The 19740-nt window shown below is 50.1% G+C and overlaps 1 protein-coding gene across 2 annotated transcripts in view; it reads right to left on the bottom strand.

Moving 5' to 3' along the window:
• The window catches only part of RANBP10 (RAN binding protein 10), a 58034-nt gene that overhangs the window by 6467 nt on the left and 31827 nt on the right, over nt 1–19740 (bottom strand). For both annotated transcript variants that reach the window (XM_081806440.1, XM_081806441.1), the window contains exons 4-8: nt 11433–11600; nt 6219–6241; nt 4060–4244; nt 1650–1762; nt 48–156 (exon numbers count right to left, since the gene is read on the bottom strand). In XM_081806440.1, the coding sequence (XP_081662566.1) occupies nt 48–156; nt 1650–1762; nt 4060–4244; nt 6219–6241; nt 11433–11600 (598 nt within the window). The remainder of the gene's footprint in view (nt 1–47; nt 157–1649; nt 1763–4059; nt 4245–6218; nt 6242–11432; nt 11601–19740) is intronic.

The following is a 19740-nucleotide window of genomic DNA, read 5'->3' as shown; positions in this document are numbered from 1 at the left end:
CTGAGAGGGGCTGGGCTAGGGGGGAGCTGGTGGTGCCCAAAACTTACTTGAGCATGAAGAGCAGGTTAGGGTTATGCTCCAGCAGTCCTGGATAGAAGCGCTGTGTGGTCTCAATGGCCTCACCCACACGGCCCTCCAGCACCAGCTTCTGGATCTCTGCAGAGAGCAAGAGTATGGCAGTGAGTGAGGGGCTGTGGACCTTCTTCACCGCCACATGCCTGCACACTACCAGCTCCGAAGATGGACTAGCCGATGGTCAGGTGGGCTGGCTCAGAGTGGCATGTCTGGTTGAGATGCTCACAGAAGAAGAGGCTGAAGAAAGAACCTGGCCTCTCAGACCCACAAGAGACCCTGGTTTATGCCAAGTGTCAGGGAGTCCTCAAAGAACAACAGGGGAAAACAGAGGCAGGACTCGGTGCAGAAGCAGGAGAGCAAATGTAGAGGCCTGCTCCTATGGAGGTCAGTCACTGGGGACCTGGGCATGGGGAGGGGTCTTGGCTATGGGAGCATGATCTGGGGCTGGGCCCCCAGGCAGCTTGGTGGCCCTAGGGGCTCCTCTTGAGGCAGACGTCTCTCCTTTCAGGCCTCACAGTGGGGTGGCAATGGGTACACAGTGGTTTCTGGGCCAGGGCCCGAGTCTTGGCAGTCTTCAGGGGCTGCGGCGTGCCCCCTGCTGGGAGAGGAGGTCATCCTCCTCACACGGGCATCTCTGACGTGACACCTCTCAGACCATCTGCATCTTGCTCTTGCTCTGGGGCCTGGTGCATCTTGCTGGGAGCGACTTCTGGGTCTGAGGTTCTCATTCGTAGATCCCAAGTCTGGGATCCCTTTCCGTCTGTCTGGCTGGGCGTAGCTTCTCTGGGAGACACAGACACATGCACATACACAGAGACGACAGGCTCAGAGAGACGCCAACAAGCACACACAGACACACACATCCACACACACCCATTCTCCTTCACTCTCCTCTCCTCTTCCTATCTCCTTCCTGGGCTCTGTTTCCTCTTTCCCAACACCCTCCTTCCACAAAGAGCCCCAAACACACAGTATACAGGCCAGTATGTACACTAGCAAAGTTTCCTCTGGTTCCTTCCTTTGGTTGTCTGCAAAACGCAGGACCAGAGGTGGGCACAGAGAGAGGGGCTACCACAGCAGCCACTGAGAACCAGCCTTCACCCTGTCTGACTACTTCAGTCCTTTCTCTGGCCGGGAACAGGCAGAACTACTAAAGCTGAGTAAATGGGAAAGGCAGGACATTGGTCTGATAAGATGCAAACACACTCTTCCAGAAGACTCTGAACAGAAGGCTGAGTAGAATCCAGGATTCGGGGGAAGCAAACAAGCATGGAGGAGGGGGACCCAGCCATGCCAGGCCCCCGCCTGTGCGGGGCCGTCAGAGTGTGCCGTAGGGAGGCTGCACTGAGGCACTCATTCCCATGCTGCCGGCCTGTCCATCTGGGCAGTGTTGGCTTGAAGGAGGGACAGAAGCAGAGCCTTGGGCGGGGCTGGGGCTGTGGGCTGGTCTCCTGGTGGTAAGGACCAGAGCTGAATGGACTCCTGACAGGTGACCCAAGACTGCCATGGGCCAGAGAGCAGAGTTAGGGACAGGTGAGGGAAGGAGGGAGAGGGGAGAGGAGAATCAACCTTACTTTGTCTGTTCTTTATGGATGCTTGTTCTTCCTGAATCGGGGTTTCAGTCATTCGGGCAAAAGCCGTGGCTGTGGCACAATAACCATGATGCACCAGGTAAGATGAGACCATGCTAGAAGAAAGGAAATGCTCAAGGTGACACTCTAGAACTGCATTTCTCATTGATCACCTGATGGGACAAACGATCTCCCTGTCTGGGCTTCCTTAAACACATCTTGGAGGTGCAGCCTCCACAGAATGAGAATAAAGAGGCTGCAACAAAATGAAAACTCCCCCCAGTGCTCATGCAGTCAGGCTGCGGAGGGGCTAGTCACCACAGCTGTCCTCACAGCTTGGAAGAGGGGCTGCAGTTTCTCTGGAATATGCCGTCCACAAGCGGGCAAGTATGATAACAAAAATACGCACACAGGCACATAGCATCCCTTACAGCAGCGGCTGCCCCCTGTGAACTGAAGCAAGCCCAGCGATGACCGACAGTCTCTCGGAGGGCTTCCTGGAATGGCAGCCAGCCAAGCCATCTAGGAGCTGCCCAGACAGAGGCGATGTGTGCCGTGTGCGTACCTTCTAGAGACACAGCAGCTCCTCTGTACACGGCCCCACATGCCCGGCATAAGCATTCCAGTTCCATTCCAGCAGGTGAAACTGGCCCTGAGGAGTGCTGGCTCTGGAGGGTGATGGGGAGCTAACCTGTGACCCAAGTCACTCCACAATATGCCACGAGTCAGGGGCCCAAGAAGCCAAGATATAGGCAACCACGTGGCCAAGAGGAACACAATCTCTGGGAAATGACCTGGAGAAGCGCGACACCCAGGCGCCATTTAATCACACCGGCAGCTGGCTGAGCAGGGGCATGTGTGTATGTGTGCATGCACACACATGGAGGGCAGAAGGGTGAGCCCTCACATCTGATGTGCACAGAAGTGAGTACCTTGGTATAAACATGTGTCCGACGTCATTATTGTAATTGCCAAACACCAGTGTGAAAGGCACAGTGTCCCCTCGTGTTTTAAGGGCTAAGTGAGATGATACATACAAAGTGCCTAGCACAGTCAATAAACCTCTGATGATGAAATTATGTATTTATATTATACTCTGGATAATTATATTATTATAAACACAAGGGCAAACATTTTTGACAAAACATGGTTCAGATGAGTCCAAATGCGTATCAGATGCCACTAGTATATATGGCCCATTGACTCGGTAATTCCACTTCCTGAAAGGACACCAAGAAAATAATCTTAAAAATGAAAGCTCTTTACTTACAAAAGGGTTGCCTATATAAGCAAAAGAGAAGAAATAACCTGAACCTCCCACCAAGGTGGGTAGGTCTTGGGCAAATACTACATATGAACACACACCGGCACACATATACACACATATAAACACGCTGTAAACTGAGAGCATCGTTCCCTCCCCAAAACGGCTGGGGCAGCTCCACCTCTCCCCTTGCCTGTCCCAGCAAGCCTGCTTCAGGGACTGGCATTATACTGGCTAGCCCTCCAAGGAAGAGCTTCTCAGTAGCTCTGAGGGCTAAAAACAAAACAGTGCTGCTCTTTCTGAGAAGGGTCTGGCCACCTAACCCCCGCCTCAGCCCTCCCTTATGGCCTGCCTCCGTATCAGTCCTTTAAGAAAGGAAGACTGCACGAAGAACCCAGTGTGCAACCCAACCCCCCCACCCCGGGGGACCCTGCTACCTGGGTGCCTTTGCAGGGCAATAATCAAGGCTAGTGGAAGCCCAGCCCTTCTCTGCCCACCCGTGGGAGTCAAGCTAACAAGCTAACCCACCTCTCGGCAGAGTGGGTACTGGTTCTTGCCTCACTCAGGCCAGCAGCTGGCAAGTAGAAGAGAGACCCAAACCTCGCCTCCCTTCAGATTCTCAGCAAGACTGGCTTCCAGGACAGTCTGAAAACTAATCATCCAAGAGCCAGATAGGCTGGCCTCAGGAGGATTCTCTTCCAGGCACCACTGCCATGAATGCATGGGACTTAGATGGATGATGACCCTGAGAGATGACCCCAGGCCAGAGTCACAGCATGATGCATATTCCCTATGGGGCAAAAAAAGTCCACAGATGAAGAGACCACAGGGCATCCTAGTACATCCTCTGCAAAATGACCTGGGGAAGGAAAACAGCTCTGCTGGTGATATTACATGCAGAGCCTTCCAATCCAGGTGAAGGGGCAAAGGCTTAATTAGGAACAGATCTGGAGAACTGAGCAGAAGCCGTCCATCTGATAAGAGGGAAGCAGGAGAGCAGCAGGCCAAGTCACCCTGGGAGGGCTTTCCAGAAGGAACGGCTACCCACTGGAGTTCATTAAGGCAGCCTGAGGCAGTGCAGGGGCCTACAGGAGAGTGAGGCCCCTGGGATGGGCCAGGGCTGGGTAAGGGTGGGAGTGGGGCACTCACTTCTGCAGCACTGCCTGCCATTCGCCAAGCCGAGCACTGATGGGGAAGCAGTGCACAGTGCCTTGGACCTTGGCACGCCACTCCCGCATGTAGTCCTCAATGTCAAACAGGAAGGGCTGCTGCCCAAAGTTGGCGTCCACAATCTCCCCAGGTGTCTGCAGGCCTACGGTGGGGTAGAGGTTGGCCTGAGGAGGAGAATGAAATGTCAGTTGGGCCCTGAGAGCAATGGGGCAGCAGGGCCTCGCCTTACCTCTGGTGCAGGGAGGGAAGGCGCTGGCTCCTGCAGGCCACTACTCTGGCTTTTGAAAGAATTGCAAGGCTGAAGGAGGCAGGGCTAAGCCACATTCTGCCCACCTCCCTAACAGAGACACCATTCCCCAAAGCTTAAGGACAGAAAGCAAAAGAAAAGCAAGCCAGGCTCAAAGTGGGGTCTCTTTCCCTGCCTCAGAGGCTATGGTGTCCCCAAAACCCAAGGTCCCCTTTTGGGGCTCAGCCAGGGCACAGAGAGGTAGACTAGGCTCCACAATCCTACAGAGATGCCCATGAAGTTCTGCTACATGGGTGGATAATGGCTCCTTTCAGAATGATCTAGGACCAAGGATCCCTTTGACACCAAAACAGGGGTATACCACAAGGCAGGAAGGGATGGGGGTGACAGGAAAGGAAGGCAGGGAGGAGGAGAGCAGGGCAAAAGGGGGTAGGTGGATTTGGACCCCCAGATGCTGGCAAAGGGTAAAGAGGGGCCACTGCCCTTCCTGTCAAAGGCACACTAAGGGGAGGATCTTCTGGCTAGTGGGGTTTGGGAACGTCCCTCCATGGGTGGTGAAGCTCCCCACTTTCCATCTATTCCCTGTCATGGCCAACTTTTGCCTGATCACTCCCTCACTCATTGCTTCCTGTGGCTCCCCACTGCTACTGAACAGTATCTTGCCATCCTCCTCCCCATTGTCACTGGGCCCCCAGTCCTCCCTTCCACCTTCCATCCTCAGGCCATGTGTCACTCCTGAATAACATGTGCCTTTACTGCACGCTGGGTTCAGCCTGCCACAAGCTCTGAATCCTAAAACCTCTTGCTTCCTTCCTTTACCCTCCCAACCTCCATGCCATAGGCAAAGCCCACCCCCTCCAGCAGGCTTTCCCTGTCACTGGTCTCAGTGACACTCCCCACCTTGGAGCAGCCATACACTTCCTAGCACTTGGCGACTGCCTACATTCATGTCTGCTTATCTCATGTCAGGTCTCCACAACCAGACCATTCTCTAGCCAGGGTCAGAATTCTCCTGTCTTTCTCTTTGCCTAGGACCACAGCCCCTCTTCTGGGACTTCCAGGTAGGACAGAGGGATTCTGATCTAAAGATAAGAGTTTCTAACAGGATCCTGGGTCCTGTAGTCTGGGCTTCAGAAGGCCACTCAGATCACAAGAGCACTTCCTAGGGCATCACAGGGGTGCTCAGGATCCCAAGGCAACCATCAGAGTGAGCAAACCTTTCCTCCTTCCAGAACCCAGCCAGGGCACACAGAGCCAGGCCAGGCTCCCAAGAGTCTGGGTGGAGGCCTTGCACATGTGACGAGATCTGTGATGACTCATAATAACGAAGGACTGGGGTGCAGAAGATGGGGATGAGCCGTGAACTAAGCCAACAGGAAACCTCACCCTTTTCTAAGAAGAGAAAACCCCACAAAGCGTACCTCTTTGGCTTGGGCATACCCTGTGTGGTAGCAGGCTTAGTCCCCTAGGGTAGTGGTCTTCCTTAGGTATCTCTGATGAGTAGTCACTGGGACAGGGCTCCCAAACAGTTCCGAACGATTCCCTATACACCCCAGTCCACTAGCTGTAAGCCACACAGAGCTGGCCCAGACCAGCTGAGCCACGGAGCTACCCTCCTCTCCCCCCGCTACCACCCCCCCAGCTGCCTTTGGAAAGGCCACAAATCACTGTCACCTGCTAAGAGTCATGGAGGAAGACCAGGCCCCTTGCTGCTGGAGAGAGAGGAAGACCAGGAGGGTCCCCTACTGGTATTCTCAAGCTGACAGCACAGCTTACATCCCTGTTTGGGGAAAGGGCCAGACTCCACACCCTGCACTTGCAGGTTCCCCTGTGCTCCATCCCAGTCAGCCCCCAAGAGCCCAGAGGGAGGGGACCCAGTAACAGTACTTACCGGGAGGTCTGTGAAGGCTATACCTGCAGAGGGAAAGAACAGAAATCAGGCCACTTGGTCTCCCACGCCTCTTTGGGACCACGGAGGGTCCATCAGAATGGCTGGGGAGTGGCTGGTCACCACATCTCTCCTATGGTAGAGGCCAAGCATATGCTAGGGCCTGGTAGGTTTAGACCCTGGCCTTCCCTTTGCTGCGTGGCCTGGCTGGAAGTAAAGTCAAATACTCTCTCAGGGAAAGCCTGCTAGGAAGGCCTAAACCCAAATAATCTACCCTAAGGCCTCCTCAGGCCTGATCCTTCTTTTGATCCAACATGTATTTACGGAGACTTACTGTATATGCCAAGCCCTTTTCCATCCATCACCTCATCTGATCTGTATACCAGCTCTGGCGAGCAGGCTTTCTTATCCCCATTTTATAAATGAGGAAAGTAAGCCTCAGAGGTGAAATGATTTGCCAACAGTCATAAAACTAGCAGAAGTGGGAGGCCTGGACTCTTTCCTAGTCTGATGCTCCGACATCATCTCCAAGCTGACAGAGAAGTGGAGACAGGGAGGGTTGCAGTGCAGGTCCAGCCCATACCCATCCAGAGTCTCCAGAGGTTTCAAGGTGACAAATCCTAGGTTAACACTGGCCTGTGTACCCTCTGACCCTTCTGCCAAGAGAAAGGGCTGCTTCCAGGTTCCTCAACCTTGAGTTGGAAGTGAGAGTGGAGGAAAGTGGGGCCCCAAATATGTGAGCAGAACAGGCATCTCAGAATATCCACCAGAGCACTCATGTTCTGTAGATTGAGAAACGGCTCACGGAGAAAGGAGACCCTTCCAAGGACCCACAGCCCTCCCATATTTAGAAAATTTCTTATATCTTCTAGAAGCTCCTGAGCTTTTGGACTGAGAAGTTTCCGAGCCACTCCTTGGAGGTCCCAGTCTGCTCCCCTAACTCCTACCCAGAAAAGAAACTGAAACCCAGCAAGAGAGAAGAGCAGGTGAGGGTTTGACAGTAGGTCTCCCAGTGAACCTGGGGCCAGAATCCTGTCAGGCAGCCGGCACATACCATGTGCCTGCTCTGTGCTGGGCCCTGGGCCCAAGGAACCATTTAATCCTCAGAACAACCTTGGAAGGTGGAGACCGTCCTGAACACTAGTTTACAGATTAAAAACCAAGGGGCAAAAAAATAAAAAAAAATAAAAACCAAGGGGCAGAGAAACTATTTACATTCTTTGCCCGGCTGTTTTGCTCCCTAGTGAGGGAAGTGCATAAATCCCACGATCTGCATGCCTGAAGCCACTTCTCAGCCCCACATGCAGAGCGGCAGTCCCAGAGCTGGCAGAATGGAAGCTGGAAGCCCCTCTGCATCCATGGGAACACTTCAACGTCCACCCCCCAGGTCTGCACAGGAGCGGCCTTTGTGGATCTCAGTGTGGCCAGGTTGCTGTTGCTGCTATACTCCCAGCTCATGGAGAAGACCCATGGGCCCTGGAAGAAGGAGGTCCAGGCTCCGTCAGTTATCTGCAGTGTCACCTTGGCAACGGACCCAATCTTTCCAAGCCCATCTGAAATAAGGGGTAACACTAATCCTGACACTTCAAGAAAGAAAGGAGAAACTGAGAAACTCTATAAAGACTAATTCAAAAACTGTGAGGTCTTGGTACAAGCTGGCTGCAATTGTGCCACAGGGTGAGGCAATTGCCACACTTCTGGGCAGGGGAAGACCTACCCTGGCTTGCCCAGCTCTATCTCACAATGGCACTCAGGAAGGACAAGGCCTTGAGGTGTTTCCAGGAAGATGAGGAAATAGGCTACTCCACCCCCTATTGCACCGGATGGACAAGGGCAACACTGCTCCCCCAACCCTGCAGGTCTCTGGGAGCCTCTGCAAGGCCAACGTAGTGGTGAGATGTGGGAAAAGGTCAGGCAAAGATCCAGGATGCAAACAGAACATTCAAACTTGCTGATAAGAAGTGCTCTGAGCCAGAGACATAAGTCAGGGGTCAATAAGGCTGAGGGCACAAAATGACTCTGCAGGGGCGCCTGGGTGGCTCAGTCGTTAAGCATCTGCCTTCGGCTCAGGTCATGATCCCAGGGTCCTGGGATCGAGCCCCGCATCGGGCTCCCTGCTCAGCGGGAAGCCTGCTTCTCCCTCTCCCACTCCCCCTGCTTGTGTTCCCTCTCTCGCTGTGTCTCTCTCTGCCAAATAAATAAAATCTTTAAAAAAAAAAAAAAATGACTCTGCAAGGGGCGCTTGGATGGCTCAGTTGTTGAGCGTCTGCCTTCGGCTCAGGTCATGATCCCAGGTCCTGGGATCGAGCCCCGCATCGGGCTCCCTGTTCAGCGGGAAGCCTGCTTCTCCCTCTCTCACTCCCCCTGCTTGTGTTCCCTCTCTCACTGTGTCTCTCTCTGTCAAATAAATAAATAAAATCTTAAAAAAAAAAAAAAATGACGCTGCAAGTGCATGGACCACTTGTAGGTGAAACATCAGTTTCCGGTCTCCATTCATTTGCTCATTCATCCTTCCATCAAGTATCTGCTGAGACCTCCCAGGAGCCAGGCCCTCAAAGTGCTGCTGGCTCCACGCAACTAATAATTACACACACAACTGACCACTGACACAAGGGCAAGTGCCGTGACAAAGGAATGATGGAGCAAAGCAAAGGAGTGGGGAGGTCAGAGGTAGGAAACATCATTCTGCTTCTCTAAAGGGGAGAGGGTTAGGGTTTGGGTTCTGAGGGTAGAGAGCAGTGACTGATCCCAGGTGAGATTCTGAAGCACATTACTGATAAGCTGGCTTGTGGAAAGGAAACAAGGTCATTAGAAGATTCACCAAGTAGTCTAGCAATCCAAGTTCATTGCCTTTCCATTAAATTTAATGATCTAGAAAATGCAAGGGATAGGCCATATACATTTTTTAGTAAAGTCTCAGTAATATCCTTGTGGAAAAGACAGAAAAACAAGAGTTTCAAACTAACATAATGAAGTGATTCTCAAACAGCTATACCCTGAAGGATGCAGATCTCAGCCTTGTCCTCTTCTAATATTTTTTATCAAGACCTTGATGAAAACATACATAAACATGTTTATCAAATTTTAGGTTAATACAGTGCCAACAAGGCTATCAAATATTTGACAAAGAACAAGCAAAATCACAGAAGATCCTGACAGGCTGGAAAAATAAGTGTATCCTCCTAAATGAGTGAGGTCTTGCATGAGATCTATAAAATATATGAAATAGGGAGATAAGAGTTTAAAAACAATGTGAGGGTTTGAGCTGATATTAAGGTGGCTGAAAGCGCCTTATGGACCTAGGGACCTGACTGACAAAGAGCTCAGGGGCTTGGCATGCCCACAGGGCCCAGAGGAGGGAGATGAAGGTGCAGAGAGGACAGCAGGGTACACCCCAAACTTCATTCCATGGCAGGTGCCGTGCTCCAGGTAAATGTGGACAACCTGGAAGAATGTGATGAGGGCAGGTATCCATAGCAGATGAGACTGAGGATAGGTGAAGGGGGGCATGGGTAAAGAGTGAGAACCCACAACAAAGGCCCTTGGGACTCTAACAGCAGAAAAGGAGCCAGGAAACAGCTGAAGTCAGAGAGCAAAGTGGGTTGCAAGAAGCCATCTTGAGACCCTGCCCCTAGCTGCCAGCTCACCAGCTGGATGCCAGCAACTACAGCTAGGTAGCTACGGATTTCAGAGGAGGATTTCTCCAGATGTGCACTTGAGTCATCTCCACAGTGTTCATGCTATGCTCTTGGCTGCCCGCTATGGGCTGTGGCATCTGACTGTCCCGTTGAGGAATGATGACTCCTGGCCTCTCAGCCCCAGCCACAAGCAAACCTGATTCCCACTCATGTACCCTAATTCAGCCCAGGCTCATCTCATGGAGAACCCACACAGAAGTCATCTCTTACTGCCTCTCAAGCCAGGGGATGCAGGCCTCCTAGAAGTTAGGTTCTAAGTCAAATGTCCAATTCCCTTTTCTGGCAAGGCCTGCGGCCAGCCTAGCTGGTAGGTTTCTGCCAGATCAGAGACCGCTGCAAACCCAAACAGGCAGGCCCAGCGTTAGGCACTACCTCAGGGCCACTTTGGCCAAGGTCTCCTCTCACTCAAGAGCCAAATACCAGTCAGCCCCAGTAGGGCAAGCCATCACAATAGCCAACGTCTCCCTATCTCCCAGGCTCTTATCCTAAATCTCTCCACATGTACAGGGTTGCTCTTCCAAGAGATCCTTCAGGGCCCCCATCACCCTCCACTGCTGCTCCTCCCGGGTTCCTGATCCTGGTTAACAGCACCACTATCCAGCCATTTTTTCCATCCTCCCTTCTTGCTAGTGCACCCCATCTGTCACTAAACCCTGCTGGGCCACCCTGGCCTTTGTCAGGCTTATTCCCCATGCCCTGTACCAATCACCACGGTCTTGCCTCGGGCTATCTGCCTCTTCCCCAGGCCCTCACTCCAGTCAGTCCCTCCTTTACAGTTACATCAAAGGACCTTTTTTTTTTTTTTAAGATTTTATTTATATATTTATTTGACAGAGAGATAGAGAGCACAGATAGGCAGAGTGGCAGGCAGAGGCAGAGGGAGAAGCAGTCTCTCCGGAGCAGGTAGCCCGACTCGGGGCTCGATCCCAGGACCTGGGATCATGACCTGAGCCGAAGACAGACGCTTAACTGGCTGAGGCACCCAGGCGCCCCTCAAAGGACCTTTTTAAGTAGAACTCTGTCCAGGCTGCTGTTAACCCGCGAAAAGGCCAGAAAAGACCTGGCCCCATCTGACTCCAGCCTGTCTATTTACCTCCTATTCTACAGCAGACCTCCTGTTGCTCCACAGCAACTAGCACCTTGCATGTCGGAAGGGCCAGCCAAAGTCAGGGCGCAGGCCACACACATGCAAACCACTACCACTGGCAGGTAGGTAGTTCTCATCAATGCCAAATCCTGCTCCAACAAGTGTCACACAGGCGAGGGGCATGACCATGACCTTGCTCTTTTCTCAGCACTGACCTTAATAAATGCTGCTAAATGGACGGATTAACAAAGGAAGCACCTCTGCTACCTTCCCTTCACTTTGCAGGGCTCCAATGCCTGGAAATGGCTGCAGTTCCCCAGAGCTCGGCAGAGGATCAGTGACACTGCTTTGGCTTTCAAGCCCGCCTGTGGGCCTCTTACCAATCAAAGTGGCTCCACAGGGCAGACCCTCTAAGGTCCCCTAGGCACCCACCAAGGCTGTGGCCATTCTTGGTGTAGAAGCAGGTGCTGTTGATGAGGTTGACACAGCAGCCAATCACGTCTCCTGTGGTGAATGTGGGACCATAGGGCTGGCCAGTCCCAGAGGAGCAGAATGAGTGCCCATCATCACCGTGGTAACCATAGGAATGTTTATCCCAACCTGTGGAGGAAGAGAAGAGCAACAGGTGAGTGGAGGTACTTGAGGCAGCCAGAGACACCGCCTGGGTCTGGGCCCCTCTCCCCAGCCTGCTACCACCTCAGTCAGTACTCCTGGCCTCTCAGAGCCAGCTGTGGACAGTGTCTGGCTATGCCAAAAGAACAGTGAGTCCAGCAGCTCACCACACCTGAGTAGCGGAAGCAATCAAGAGGCCCAAGCTGTGGTTAACAAGAACCAAAACCATGAATGACCTGGAAGGGACTTACCAGAAGGCCATGCATGCAACAAGGAAGCGGTCAGGGAAAGTGTCATGAAGGAGAGGAGGCTTAAACTGACCTCTGAGGGGTTTTTAAACATGTTTTTTAACTGAAGTATAATTTACATGTGAAAAGATTCCCCCTTTTTAATTGACAGTTCAACAAGTTTTAACAAATGTTACCACCACGATCAAGATACAGAAATTTCCATTGTTCCAAAAAGTTCCCTCATGCCTTTCGTGATCAGCTCCACTCCACCCACCCCCAGTCCCTGCCAACACTGATCTGATTGGTTCCTAAGGTTTCGCCTCTTCCGGGATGTCATATAAATGAAATCACAGAATACAGAGGGTCTTGTGTCTGACTTCTTTCACTTAGCACAACACATCTGAGATTCATCCACATTGTTTAGGTGTACCAGTATTTTATTTCTTTTTATTGCTGACATAGTACTCCATTATATGGATATGCCACAGTTTATCCATTCACTAGTTGAGACATTTGAGTTGTTTCAATTTTTGGCTATTATGAATAAAGCTAATAAATATTTGCATACAGGCCTTTGCGTGGACATATGTTTTCATTTCTCTTGGGTAAATACTTAGAGGTGGTATTGCTGGCTCATAAGATAAGTATATGTTTAACCTGATAACAAACTGCCAAACTGTTTTCCAAAGTGGCTGTACTATTTGCATTCTCACAGCAATATATAAGGTCCAGTTTCTCACCAACACTTGGTATGGTCAGATGTTTGGGGTTTTTTTCTCTTGCTTTTAGCCATTTTAGTAGGTATTAGTAGTGTTAATGTCATTGCGGCTTTAATTTGCATTTCCCCAACGACCAAGGATCTTTTGAGCATCTTTTCATATACTGAACCATCAATTTATTAGAAAATTATTGAACTATCCAGATCTTTAACCAGGTTTTTAAAAAAGATTTTATTTATTTATGAAAAGAGGAGGGGGAGGGAGAGAGAGTGGGGGGAGGGGCAGAAGGAGAAGGAGAAGCAGACTCCCTGCTGAGCAGGGAGCCAGCTGTGGGGCTCAATCCTAGGACCCCGGGATCAGAACCTGAGCCGAAGGCAGACGTTTAATGGACTGAGCCACGCAGGCGCCCCTTTAACCAGTTTTTAAAATTGGGTTGTGTATCTTATTAAGCTGTAAGGATTCTAGATATAATTTGAATACAAATTCTTTTATGTGTTTTACAAATATTTTCTCCCAGGTTGTGGTGTGTCTTTTCATTTTCTTAAGTATTTTTCAAAGGCCTGCTGGGATTTTGATTGGGATTGGGTTGAATCTACAGATCAATCTGGAGAGAACAGATAGCTTAATAATACTGATTATTTCAATCTCTGAACATAGTCTCTCTCTCCTTTTATTTAGGTCTTTAATTTCTCTCAACAATGTTTTGACAAATTTATCTCTACTTTACTTTTCGGTTTTTTTCTTTTAAGATTTTATTTATTTATTTGACAGAAAGAGACATAGCGAGAGAGGGAACACAAGCAGGGGGAGTGGGAGAGGGAGAAGCAGGCTTCCCGCCGAGCAGGGAGCCCGATGCGGGGCTCGATCCCAGGACGCTGGGATCATGACCTGAGCCAGAGGCAGACGCTTAATGACTAAGCCACCCAGGCGCCCCTCTACTTTACTTTTCATGCTGTTCTAAGTGTTATCTTAAAATTTTAATTCCAATTGTTTCTTGCTATTATATCGAAATGTAACTGATTTTGGGGTGGGGGTATAGGATCAAGGTTTCTTTTGGAGTGACAAAATGTTCTAAAATTAGATTAAGATGATGGCTGCACTGTGGACATGCTAAAAACCACTGATTTGTATACTTTTTTTTTAAGTTTTTTTTTTTTTTTTTTTTAATCTGACAGAGAGAGAGAGCACAAGTAGGGGGAGCGGCAGTCAGAGGGAGAGGGAAAAGCAGTCTTCCCTGCTGAGCAAGGAGCCTGTTGTGGGGCTCGATCCCAGGACCCTGGGATCATGACCTGAGCCAAAGGCAGACCCCCAACTGACTGAGCCACCCAGGCGCCCCTGAATTGTATACTTTAGATGAGTGGTTTTTATGGCATGTAAATCTTATCTCGATAAAGCTATTAAACATACACACATATATTTGACTTTTTATATATTCACCTGGTGTCCTGCAACCTTGTTAAATTCAACAATTAGTTCTGGTAGCTTTTATGAAGATTCTTTGGGATTTTTAAATTTATTGTCTGAGAATAAAGACTGTTGCATTCTTCCTATCTATTCTGCATGTCTTCTATTTCTTTTTCCTGCCTTACTGCACTGACTAGAGCCTCCAATACAATGCTGAATAGAACTAGTGAGAGCAAAAGTGAGACCTCTGAAGTATACCACAGTTTTGTACAGGGAAAAGAGTGAAAAAGGTCATTCTGGGAAGGTAAAGGCATGAGGACAGATGGGATCAGAGGGTGTGAGCTGCAGAGGGACCTGCCTGCCTGCTTGGCTAAGGAACAGGAGTAGAGCCCACAGGGCCATGGCAAGCCAGGACCTGCACAAGGTAGGCAAGCCTGACAGGTCTACTCCCCAAAGCAGCCCCTTCAAATAGCTTTCCCAGACTTTGCTGTCTCCCTGGGGTCTGAGCAGCATGCCCATGTGAACATGCTTAAACACACCCCTCCCTTCCCAAGTGGCATGGGTAGAAGTTCTCCCCTGGGAGGGAAAGTCTCTCCAGAGAGGCAGAGTGGTTGAGGATCGGAGTAGCTGAGAAAGGAAGGTAGGGCTCAAACATTTTTATTGTGTGCATATAAATGTGTGTAGTGGGAAGGGGAGGTTAGGCCAAGGGCAGGGGGGTGTGGGCAGGCTGTAAGCAGAGGTATGGGGGTGAGAGCAGATGGATGAAAAGGACAGTGGTTGGCAAGGGAGACAGAGGGCATGACTGGAGAGATGGAACTGACCAGACCCTAGAGCCCAAACTCTGCCCTGCATTTGGACTGCTGGGCTCAAGGGCAAGTTGCCCCTCTTAATCACATTATTCATCCCAAGCCTTGGGGACCCTGAGCTTTCATGTCTTTTCAGCCAGGAACCCTGTGGTTAAACAAAGCTTCCCCGGAATCCATAGTGGGGAACTGGCCAAAGTTGAATGGCTCTCACTACTGAGTACAGGACCAGAGACCTGCTGCTCCCCTCCCAATGGCTCTCTACCACATCACAAGGAAACGATCTTGAGAACTGCCCAGGGCTGGCTTTAGAAGGCCCAAGGCCTCAAGCCAGGCTCTGTTCCTACCTTCCCCATTTTCCAGAGACATTGGGACTGCCTGGCTCAGGAGACAAGGTGCTACTCTGGGCATCAACCCAACTTCTAACCTCCCCAGGCCCAGGAGTGGGAGGGGTCTTTCCACGGCTGGTGGGTACAGAGATCAGCTGACCTCAGGGAAGTGCTCTTCTGGGGCACAGCGATGCCCATTCCTGCCCCGAGAGGCAGGCTGATGAGGCTACCATAGGCAATGCCTCTCCTCAGGCCTCCACACAGGAGGCCCTATGGCTCCTGGCAGCAGCAGCTGCTCCTCTGGTCTACAGAAAGCCACAAATGAAGGGGGTCCAGCTGAACAGCAGTGAGGACCAAAGTGACAATCATCCACCAGGTCTGGCTCAGACTGTGCTTCGTGGCTCCAGGCCTGCCCACCAGCTTCCGCTGCCTCAGGTTCCACATCCACACGTCCACACCAGTCACAGCAGTCCTCCCCTCACTCTCCTCCTGGATCCTTCGGATGGAGCAGGGACGCGTCCCACATGTGACACAGTAACACCACACTGTGGCAACCCGTGAGGAGAGCGCCGCGATAACCCTGTGTATTTGATCCAACAGGTACTGCTGCTTCCACCTCATCAAGAGACGGCGGCCTTGCTCACCAGCCCACAAAGCTGAGAAATGGCTGAGCTGGGATTTGCACCCAAACCTTCAGATTCCAACACCCATATCTTTCCTGTCATGGGTCCTGTCTCATTTGGGGTGGTAACCACCTGGGCAGTAAAACCATTCCCAAGCCCCTGACCCATCACCAGAAGAGAGTGGTTCGACGCACTGGTTTTAGGGAGCTGTGGACCTCGGATCTCTGACTTGCAGTGAGTCAGGGGGCCTCCAGGCCAGAAATGGGGGAAGGCCCAGACCTCAGCCCTAGAGAAAGACACAGGCACTGGTGCCCCCTCCCTGAAGGCTGCAGCTGCCTGTCTCTGCTCTCCAGGGTGTCCCCACCTTCCCACCTCACCAGGCAGCCATGGCCAGCTGACCAGAAGACACATTTCCACCCAGTGCCCAGTGGAAAAGGGTTCCTAAGCAGGAAGCCACACTTCTCACATACGAAGAACATACACATGATCCAGACAAAAAGACAGGAGCACTTCACTTTAGGCCACGGGCCTAAGTTCTCAGCATGGAATCCCCCAGGACAGGCTGTTCTGCTATAGTACCCTGCAGCTGCTAGAAACCCAAACTTCTGCTCCAGTGGCCTGGGATGCCAGGGACAGAGGTGTGGCTCTCCTCAATGCTGCTTGAGCAGCAAAGTTTTCCCTAAAGCCAAGCCCCCACCACTCACCACCTCCTGAGGTCACGTGGTTATGGGGGAACACTGTCCAGGAAAGCCACTGCCCATCCTAACCCTCCCCAAAAAATCCTTAGGGAGAGCAGCTTGCTGTCCTATGGGCCCTCTCAGAACTATGCCCACAGCTGCTAATGCCCACTCGGTCCTCCCCTTGTGCCAGCACATCATGATCCAACCCTAACACTTGCCCCTTGAAGTTTTCCTTAACACTATTTGGTCCCCCCCAGCACATTGCTCACATCCCTGATCAATCCTGATTCTTACTGAAACTTTCAAGAAAGTCACCAATCACTGTTCCTGGGAATGTCCCTGTCTAGCCTCTCTGGACAAGAGAGGAGCTCCTTGGGGCAGGGGCCATATGATCTCATCACCAGTTCCTCCAGGCCCAGCACGTCAAGAGTCTGAGAGGTGGTACACATATGTACACACAGACACACACACACACACACACACACACATCTGTGTGTTCATGTGCAATGACCAGTCCTAGCCCATTTTTCTCTCACACAAGGATGACCCTGCAGGGCAGATTTTGTATGCAGATTCTACTGTCTAGAAGGTAGAAAACTTGAACTAGAAGATTTTCTTTGTTCTAGCTTTCTCAGATTAAAGCAGTAGGTACTCTAGAAGTCCTAATAAAAATGTGGCCATTTGGGGGCGCCTGAGTGGCTCACTCAGCTGAGTATCTGACTCTTGGTTTCTGGTTTCAGCTAGGGGTCATGATCTCAGGGTCATGAGATCAAGCCCAGAGTTGGCCTCGCAATCAGCAGGAAGTCAGCTTGGGATTCTCTCTCTCCCTCTCCCTCTGCTCCTCCCCTCCATGCACTCTCTCTCTCTCAAATAAATAAATAAATAAATAAATCTTAAAAAAAAAAAAAAAAGTGGCCATTTGATTCATCAAAAGTAGTGAAATCACCCAGAACTACTTCCTTAATAGTTAAGCCAATGACTCAAGGATATTTGGTAGATATTTTTGTCTCCACGGATGGGAGCTCAATAACTATCACCAAAACAGATGCTTACATTTCCAAAGGCCTAAAATAGAAATTTAAGTATTTTGAATGCTTTTCTTCTAAAATAAACTATGTAATTATTTTGACAAAACTACCATAGAGCTATAAATACAGATTTTAAATTTTTAAAAACTGAAGAGCTCAATTAAAAAAAAGGTATTTATTTAGAATCAACTCAAGAATCACCATCATCTCCGGCTGTCTGGAAAATGGGTAAGTTTGGGGCGCCTGGGTGGCTCAGTTGGTTAAGCGACTGCCTTCGGCTCAGGTCATGATCTCAGGGTCCTGGGATCCTGGAGTCCTAGGACTAACATTCCATTTAAAATGGAATGTTAAACACTTCATTTAGTAACAGTGGCTGTGGCAGCAGGCAGGATCCACTCGAGCCCCGCATCGGGCTCCCTGCTTGGCAGGAAGCCTGCTTCTCCCTCTCCCTCTCCCCCTGCTTGTGTTCCCTCTCTCGCTGTGTCTCTCTCTGTCAAATAAATAAATAAAATCTTTAAAAAAAAAAAAAAGAAAAAGAAAATGGGTAAGTTTTCCTGCTTTTGTTTTCAATTCCCAAATGATTTATCAATCACATAGATTTACCCAAAGGAAGAAAATTCACAGTCCCTGTGGTACACTGAATAAGGCTTCCCAAAGATGTCCATGTCCTAATCCCAGAACCTGTGAATATGCTATCTTACGCGGTAAAAAAGATTTTGCAGGAGTGATTAAGATAAGCCTCTTGAAATGGGAGACTGGATTGTCCTGGATTATCTGGATGGGGAGACCATGCAATCACATGGGTCCTTGCAAGAGGGAGGCAAGAGGGCCTACTCAGAAAAGTTGATGTGAAAGCAGAGATTGTTAGATGCTATATTGCTGGCTTTGAAGATGGAGAGATGGGGACACAAGTTAAGAAATGCAGGTGGACACCAAAAGCCAGAAAAGGCAAGGAAACAGATTCTCCCGCCTTGAGTCTCCGAAAAGAATGCCACCCTGCTGCCATCTGGAATGATCAGCGTAGAAAAGCTCAGCTCCTTGTCTCCTGCTCATCAGAGTGCTATGAAGTTAAAAGCTTTTGCAAGAAAAATGCAGAGCTATAATGTATCTTCAATTGAACCTATCATTTTATAACCAATGTTTTTTTCCAAACACAATTAAGAGCCTGTATGTGTATAGAAGGTGTATATGTATGTGTGTGAAAGCTAGCTGGGGGTGAAAAATGGAATGTTAAACACTTCATTTAGTAACAGTGGCTGTGGCAGCAGCTTGGTTTAGGGCCACCGTGCTACCTTCCCATCCTCTGGAAAGGACAAGCAACCAATCCACTAAGTTAGCCAATTAGTTAACAAAGGCCTGCCTACTCCATGGGGCTGATAAATTGGGGGCGGTGGGCTGTGTGAAAGCAGCAGAGAAGACATAATATATAAGTAAACCAATAAGCAAATGGTAGATAAAATGTGCTCTGAAGGAAACAAAGCCAGATGATGGGCTAGAAATGGGAGTGGGGATGCGGATAGAATAGTCAAGTTAGTCCTCACCAAGGCGTGACCCCTAAGCAGAGGTATGCTTAACGGGAGAATCAGAAAAACAGCTTTGGGGGTAAAGGGAATGAGCTCACCACACCTGAGAAACAGGAAAAGACAGCCAGTGGTGCTGGAGCCGAGAGAGACTTAGAAAGATTCAGAGCAGAGTCAACAGGACTCACTGGATGTGCATGCTGCTGGTTTGAGAGCAAACAAGGATGCCCCCCAGGTTTCTGTCCTGGACAAATGGGTGGATGGTGGTACCACCTACTAAGAGAAGGAGCAGGCCTTTCGGAACATTAGGTTTGAGCAGGTGGGTGGCTATACAAGGCCAGTGAAAAGACTGTGGCTCATGCCAGATGCTCAAGGCTGTGATGGAGAACACTCACTAAACAAACAGTGGTGTAGACAGAAAATTTAAAATGAAGTCACTGGAAGATTTCCTACTGTGTTGTCCTGATACAATGGCTTTCTGTTTTTCCTTTGGGAGAAAAATTCAGGCCAGTCAAAGACTAGAAAGGGCAGAACAAACACAGAGAAAGGCACTGGAAGCCCAAAATAGATGAGATGTTAAAGGGCACGAAGTTACTCTAAATGGATTAAGTTACCCCACCCGCAATGAACCTTCTCCCCAGGCCTTGAGAGGCTGTACAGCAGAGAGGAGCTGGTGCTGACACTGCCATTCTTGAGGAATCAGGCAGACAGGAGAAAAACCGGAAGGCCACGGCCTAATTGCAGTTGCACATTCTGTAGAGAGTCTGCTGTCAGTCTCAAGCTAGGGTCCTA

This window comes from Leptonychotes weddellii, chromosome 16 (assembly GCF_054177405.1).
Source record: "Leptonychotes weddellii isolate Sample4059 chromosome 16, ASM5417740v2, whole genome shotgun sequence".
Classification (NCBI taxonomy): Eukaryota; Metazoa; Chordata; class Mammalia; order Carnivora; family Phocidae; genus Leptonychotes; species Leptonychotes weddellii.
This window is presented reverse-complemented; position numbering and strand designations above follow the sequence as displayed.